At 36.4% G+C, this 7251-nt stretch overlaps 2 protein-coding genes across 2 annotated transcripts in view; one reads left to right on the forward strand and one right to left on the reverse strand.

The window, feature by feature from the left end:
* LOC109480074 (thymidine kinase 2, mitochondrial-like) overlaps nucleotides 1-2178 on the forward strand; it is a 5109-nt gene extending 2931 nt beyond the window's left edge. The window contains exons 7-10 of the mRNA XM_019782223.1: nucleotides 549-637; nucleotides 893-972; nucleotides 1329-1406; nucleotides 2082-2178. Of these exons, the coding sequence (XP_019637782.1) occupies nucleotides 549-637; nucleotides 893-972; nucleotides 1329-1406; nucleotides 2082-2168 (334 nt within the window). The 3' untranslated portion in view covers nucleotides 2169-2178. The remainder of the gene's footprint in view (nucleotides 1-548; nucleotides 638-892; nucleotides 973-1328; nucleotides 1407-2081) is intronic.
* Nucleotides 2179-2752: 574 nt separating this feature from the next.
* Nucleotides 2753-7251, reverse strand: part of LOC109479691 (exosome component 10-like) — an 11802-nt gene continuing 7303 nt past the window's right edge. The window contains exons 12-21 of the mRNA XM_019781681.1: nucleotides 6670-6737; nucleotides 6170-6332; nucleotides 5193-5319; nucleotides 4594-4730; nucleotides 4355-4444; nucleotides 3934-4084; nucleotides 3573-3649; nucleotides 3124-3382; nucleotides 2982-3019; nucleotides 2753-2782 (exon numbers count right to left, since the gene is read on the reverse strand). Of these exons, the coding sequence (XP_019637240.1) occupies nucleotides 2753-2782; nucleotides 2982-3019; nucleotides 3124-3382; nucleotides 3573-3649; nucleotides 3934-4084; nucleotides 4355-4444; nucleotides 4594-4730; nucleotides 5193-5319; nucleotides 6170-6332; nucleotides 6670-6737 (1140 nt within the window). The remainder of the gene's footprint in view (nucleotides 2783-2981; nucleotides 3020-3123; nucleotides 3383-3572; nucleotides 3650-3933; nucleotides 4085-4354; nucleotides 4445-4593; nucleotides 4731-5192; nucleotides 5320-6169; nucleotides 6333-6669; nucleotides 6738-7251) is intronic.

The following is a 7251-nucleotide window of genomic DNA, read 5'->3' on the forward strand; positions in this document are numbered from 1 at the left end:
TGAATCAACTGAAAAATGCTCATGTTTTGCCCCCCAACAGTTGAGGAAAGTCCTTTTCATCCTAGTTGTTACAGTTTTCCCATCTATCATTGCAGTGGTTTGATTAAAAGTTCAAAATTCAATGTTTAAATTTTAACCCAGCCTTTTGTGTTGACTTCATGGCTCATTTTGTAGAAATTAAGCGTATAATAGGATGCCTAGACCTGTTTTTATTTTTATTTTTTTCGCCATGTCGCTTCATATTTTTTCTGAAAAAATCCGAGAACCAACAAATTAAATTGGTGTGGCCTTATGACTCAAATGAACTGTGGCATGATACCACAGAAGTGAACTGTTATGATACCACTTACTAGTAGTGATATATTGTTGTGTTACAGAAATTGCAGCAAAGGTTGTATTGAGACTTAACAATTTTCAACTATTCAAGTAAGCTGTATTTACTTAGCTTGAGTTGTAACTCATACTGTTTAAGCTTTAAAATTTGATGTCATCACACAAATAGTAGCTGCGTGTAATTTTAATCTAAGCTTATGTTTTTGTCTCCCCAGTGGAAACATGACTGATGCGGAGTATGTGGTCCTGACAGAGTGGTTTGACTGGATTTTGGCCAATCAGAAGGTCCAGATTGACTTGATCGGTAATTCAAAATCTACAAATGTAGATATTCATATATCATAAATATTAGCGTATAAACAATGTACATTGTTCGTAATGATACTCATATCCATAATCAAATGTGTAGGCTGGTAAAATTTGAATACCCCCCGGTGTATGTATTAAAGAAATCCACTCAGAAATCACTATATTTGATTCTTTACAAAGCAGTATAGGGACCATTTTGCCATGAATTCTATTGTCGTTTTTATTTAGTCCTATTCTTTGTATCCCATAGTATACTTAAAGACATCCCCAGAAGTCTGCCACCAGAGAATTAAACAGAGATGTCGAGAAGAGGAGAAGGCCATTCCACTGGTAAGGACTGGAATTTCAGTTCACCACACTTTGAAAGAGCTATGCCCCAACAAAATCTACTTTCAAATTGTCCAAATGGGGCTGGGTAGTGCAGGAAAGTACCTTTCACAGTTTCAGTCATTCAATGAAAACTTTCAAAATTTTAAACTCCACTTCTGTTCTACTAGTTGTTCAACAGAAGTTTTTCTTACCTTAACCCTCATCCTGCTATAGGATACTTAAATTACCAGACTTCTACTGGTTACCACCTGAATTAGCATGGAAAAGGTACAAATACCGATAGCCTTTAGTGTTTTCTTAATTCGAGGATTGTATCATCAATTAAGGAATCCCCATGTTCTGCTGTGTTCCTCCAGGATTACTTACAGGCCCTCCACAGTGCACATGAAGACTGGTTAACCCACAAGAAGTTCCCAACTCCTGCACCTGTCCTGGTAAGTCACCTCACGATTAATATTATAATGTGTATTAACCATAAGGCCATGTTGATTTGATTATATGGATGACATCCGCGCGCGCATGAATTTTCGGCCGTTTCCAAAAAAAAAAGTTTTCAACCATACTGTAAATCGTACAAAACAGTTGCAAAATGAACAAAAATATACCATAAGTTACCAAAAAAATTAATAAAAACTATACCAATGTCGTAGAATGCCAAAATCAAACGAAAAAAGACGAAAATGTAAAGAAATGAACTTGAAGACTAGATTATTCGCCAAACCATATTCTGTGCCATTTGCTCAACCCTCATGACCAGTCTTAGATTTCATAATGAAAAGAACTTTTTTTTTTGTTGCAAAACTTTTTTTTTATTCGCACGCGCGCATCAGTTTTGGGGCTCCCGGAGGATGTCATCCATATAATCAAATCAACATGGCCTAAGCATACTTAGCTGTTGAAGAAAAGTGATTGTCAGACCGTGTGTGGTACCCCAACAGTCGAATAATTAGACTAAGGCATAGATGAGACACTGGAGTAGGCATGTGGCTACCAATTCTCTATTGGTTACCAACATAGCCAGCAAGGAGAAAGTTAAAAAGGTATAGTGAACTTAGAAGTACATGTAGCTTTAATATGAATAGTAAAATTTCGTGTGTTGTTCCCTCCAGGTACTGAATGGAGACCACAACTTGAGTGACATGTACAGTGTGTTTGAAAAGAACAGACACAAGATTCTGCTGGGCCAAAATTTGTGAGACAACGAACTAAGGAATTAGTTAAACTGACCTATGGCCTAAACATGTCATGCCAGTTGAATAGCTCTATTTAAGTTTGTTCCCAGAGACAACAACTGAGAAATGACAGAAAAGTTGATTTAACTTTATCTAAGTAGGACATCAAGTGTTGTCAAGAATGTTATGTTTTCCATGTTCGTTACAAGTACTAGTATATAATCATGTGGTTTCAAATTTACCAATCAGGATTAGTTAATGAATATGAATGAATATGAATACATGTAGTTCAAACTTATCTCTAGATTTTTTTATATGATGTAACGTTATACTAAGATATGTTTTTTTCGATGTTAACATACAGTTGCAATCTCAAAATAGGAGTAAGGTGCACTGAAATTGTAGTAAAATCATGAAACAAAAAATACAAGGATTTGACTAAAAACAACAGCATTACTGTGCTCTTCTCTAGTACATGTACTACCGGTACAATGTATATCAGTGTTATCATCAATCTTTATTAGACAAAAAGCTGATTAATAGTCAATATGTCAGCTGCAACATGTACATTGGTCCATCTGTACTACCGGTATGTATTGCTTTCATAGTCAGTTTCCCCCTGCCTTGCCTTTCTTGTTCTGTATACAAACAAGGAATAAGTGTTAGTAATACAATGTATTGTCATCTCATAAGAAACATGTAACAATTGTATATTTCTTCATATAAAACATGCATATTGTATTGCATTTGTATTCATACACCAAACAAATGTACACAAACAGTATTACATCACATTAAATCCAGTTAATTAAAAAAATATAATTGAAGTCTTCTTACCTTCTGTTTCTTATTAATCTTCTTTTTCTTCTTTCCCTCTGGAAAATAATAATCATTGAAATGATTATGCCCAGTAAATTTGTACAACATTTGAACAAAATGTGTTCAGGTAAACAAGATCAGGATATTCACTCCAACTTACCAGTAAGGTTAAAAACAGACATGTCTGTCTTGCTGTAGTCAAATGGCTGGAAGTCTTTGTCCAATTCTGAAATGTCCTGAGCTTTTCTTTTCTTTTTGGGCTTGCTGGCCGTGTCTTGTTCCGTGGGGGCACTGTTGTCTGCTTGACTATCTTCTGGAACAACAGTTACGCTAGGAGTACATTCCTCCTGTGTTTGTACATCACTGGTATCAGATGTTTTTCCTTTCTTCTTTTTCTTCTTCTTCTTTGGACCTGCGCCCTGAATAAAACAGTACAGCATGAATGTGCTAATTAGCGAAAGACTGAAATGTAGAGCTAACTGAAATGAGAAAATCATGGAACATTTTCTACAACAGTCTGAATACGAAATAGTCAATGATTTTAAACAAGTTCAAGTAAAAAGAAAAAAAATGTCACACATTTTTCAACAAAATCAGGCTATAACCTACCATTTCACTCAGTGGTACTGGTGCCTCTTCTTCAACTTGTGTGGCTGATCTCTTTAAACCCACTGAGTTATCTGTACCTGTACATCAATACAAACATTGTAAACACTTCTGCAATAAAATTGAATTGACAGAATTGACAATTTTGTTCTTTGTCCCATTGATAAGGGTTCTGAAATATTTCCTCTACAACAAAATAATACAAAATCTAACAGAGGCATAGCAGAACTTACCAGTATACACTTTGATACAAATCTTCCCATGTATGAATGGCATCACAAAATATTGGCCAAATTTGTTAAGAGAACCCTTAAGTTTATATCACCAAATACCTGGTCATGAAACTTCTAGAAGATAAACGTACCTTGTGTGACCTCTGTCTCAGCATCTTTACTCTGGCCCAGAGAAGACTTGGTCTGTTTGCTTGTGGCTGTGTTTATCTTTGACTTCACCTTGGCCTTGGTAGTTGGTGTGAACTCATGGAACCCTGGCTGCACCAGTTTGAAGGGCAGTTTCTGGGAGAAAGTAAAAAGAACTGATTCAGAAATACATCGTAGGATGGCTACATGAAATACATGGTGGCCTGCCATCAGGCCACAGTACTGCTGTGCAAGCAAGTCTATCCTTCGTAAGTCGAGGAACAACAGACGACAAACCGGAAAGTGAGTGAGTGTAAATTAGGCACTATTATGATACTTTGTCATTACTAAAAATAACTACTAGTAGTATGACCATTGTGTATTCACATTATTTCTTTACATGAATGCAAAAAAATTATTCAGTACCTTTTCAAACGGGCTTGTGAAGGAGGCCATTATTCTTGCAACCTTTTCCTGATTTGCAGAAAGTTTTCCATCAGAACTGGCAGTCCCTTTCTGAAAAAACAAAGACATGCATGTTTTTACATAATCTGAAAGATCACACGTCCCCGCCTAATAAAACATGTCTAAATAAGTTGATTATCAATGGAGTAACATAAATTTTAAAGCAAAACTTTGATTTTGGGCTTGAATGAAACATTTACCTGTGTTTTTGCTACTGTATCAAACAATGTGATGTCAGGATGTGGCTTGATGCAGGGTAGAGGAGGTTGTGACAGGTCCTTTTCCCTTCCTCCACCCTCACCAAACATGGAGGGAGTCTTCTTTACTGCAACTGTCACTAAATATGATACAAGAAAACAACTCAAATTTCAACACACATACATTTGTACTGTAACTATGTAATCTCTTCCCGTTGATCCAAATATGGAAATATGGGCTTAAACACTGGCCCTTTAAATCTACATCTGACAACTGATGTTCCATGTTCACTAACACAATTGCTACATCAATAAAACAGAAAAAGGAACAAGACAAGAAAAATACCACAGAGTATAAATGGCATTTCATTTTAAGTATCGCTCACGTAATATAGCCATGGAAAGATAAGTTTTTTAAACACGTTACCGGGGAACTGCAAGTAAAGTTAAGATACAAATGCATTTTGACTATTCCCTGACTTGAGCATTGTCTAACACCAAACCCATCTTTGTACTCATAAGGCCTGTTTTCTATAAGGTCTGTTTGTTCAATCTGACACATGACAACAGCCTACAATAATTTTATAGCCCTTGTGTCTTACCTGGAGTTGGTAGAATCTGGACATCAGGATGTGCTGTAAGTTTAGACAGGTCATGTGGACAGTACAGGTCAGCTATGCGCTCATCCTGGACTGTCTTGTCCTGTCTTTTCACAGCAGTGCTTTCAGTCTAGGAAGGACAAAAGACAGATTTTAAGAAAAAAAAACTTAAAAAGTTAAGAAAGGAGAACACTTCCAAAGTTGAAACTTGAATTAATTCTTTCACCCTACAGCTAATTTGGTGGATAAATTAAAAGGCAGCAAACATTAAAACTGTTTTCTAAATGTTTTACTTCGCAAGACTCTTTATACTGACATTTGTATTTACACTCCATGAAAATGTTGTGTACTGTTTTCAGTCTGGATGATGTTTTGTTGGTGTATATCACAAGATCTGTCAAACGGAATGCGGTGATATTTGGCAGGTAGGTAGGTGGGGTAAAGAGAATTGTGTTAGTTGACTTTGGGCCCCTGGTGATTGACCTAGTACTGCAGTAAGAATTTTTTTATAAAATCTTGTTGGTGCTGGATGGTCTGTGGATGTGATGTTAGGGTAGCATATACAGGGCTTGAAATACTGGGTGCATGTGCACCTTAGTGCACCCAAAATTGGAGCTGTGCACCCAATTTTTTTCTGTGGGTGCACTGGTGCACCCAAATATTTTTGGAGGTATTTTTGTACGTATTAAATGTATAATAGTATACAAGATTTTTTTGGCATCTATGTGTCAGAAAAATAATAAAATCTTTGGTGTAGTACTTGTTTTAAGATTTTGAAGTTAGCTCCCATTTCAGATTCAAGCCTAGAAGAGGAGCAGTAAGCAGTAAGATCCGTAACTGCTATATATATAGAGAGAGATTTTGTTTTATATGGTGCACCCCCCAAAAAATTTGTACACCTTTTTTTTTTAGGTTGGGTGCACCAGTGAACATATTCTCAAAAATGAATTTTGAGCCCTGATATAGGATCTATGTAATACCTTGACTATTGGCACATCCCTGGCTTGTACGAGGAGTCTGTGAACATCCTCGATGTGTTGTCTGACCAGCGGGGGGACAGGGTTACAGCAGGCAAACACACCCTGTGTCTGCTTGGGTAATGCCTCCGCTAACACTAACAACATGTGGTTGGGCAGAATGTACCTAAGTAAAGAGACAAGATAGATTTAAGTTTCAGACTATACATTCACAATTACAGTACAGATTTTCACTTAGCTATTATTTCAAATCCAGAAAGGAAGGAAAAAGAAATACATGTAAGGACACAAGTCTGAAGATTGCAAACCCTATCAAATTCACTTTCCAATAACTTCTGCTTTAGATAGAATTTCTCCTTCTTAGCTCTGTCAGTAAACATATAATTTTGTGCTTTGTGTCACTGCAAAGGTATCATTGATATTCATACTGAAAAATATGATGCATAGTCCAGAGACTAAAGAATGTTAGGGCCAGTTTTGTAACATTTCCTTTAAACACTTACCCTGTACTTTCATCTTCTTGTCTGGCCACTGTGTCTCTCCACCGATACAACAGTCTCACTGCATGGAGCTACAATTACAGACAAAATACATGGGAAAACTCTTATTAATAATAAGTAATAAAAGGACATTTCTGTTATAATGCCTCATTTTAAAAACAAGAGAAACAGGCTGATATACACCTACAGTTAAAGTCAAATCTATGCAAATCTTTTAGGATTTACATTTATAGTGTAGAGGCCTGTGGCAGGGGGGGAAATGATACTATCCCATCGTCCTTTGCAATACACATCCCACAACACGTGTCCCAGATGGCTGACTGTCAGCACCAGGCATATAGTCTTGTCATGTTTCCTTTAAAAGTGCAGCAATGGCAACAATTTGACCAGTAATTTTTGGTTCTTTGAATTATCAAAGGACTCAAGTAGTGTATGAGGCTATCTGACTTTTGTAACTTATGTACAACTTCTTACATTGTGTCTTAAACATTTATGCAAGCATTAGCTTCAAAAATGGTGCTCAAACTTCACCAAACTAAAGTGCTTTTCTACAAACTCTGTTGATTGGTGATATTATATATCTTG

Source organism: Branchiostoma belcheri, unplaced genomic scaffold (assembly GCF_001625305.1).
Source record: "Branchiostoma belcheri isolate BF01 breed outbred unplaced genomic scaffold, Haploidv18h27 scaffold5, whole genome shotgun sequence".
Taxonomy (NCBI): Eukaryota; Metazoa; Chordata; class Leptocardii; order Amphioxiformes; family Branchiostomatidae; genus Branchiostoma; species Branchiostoma belcheri.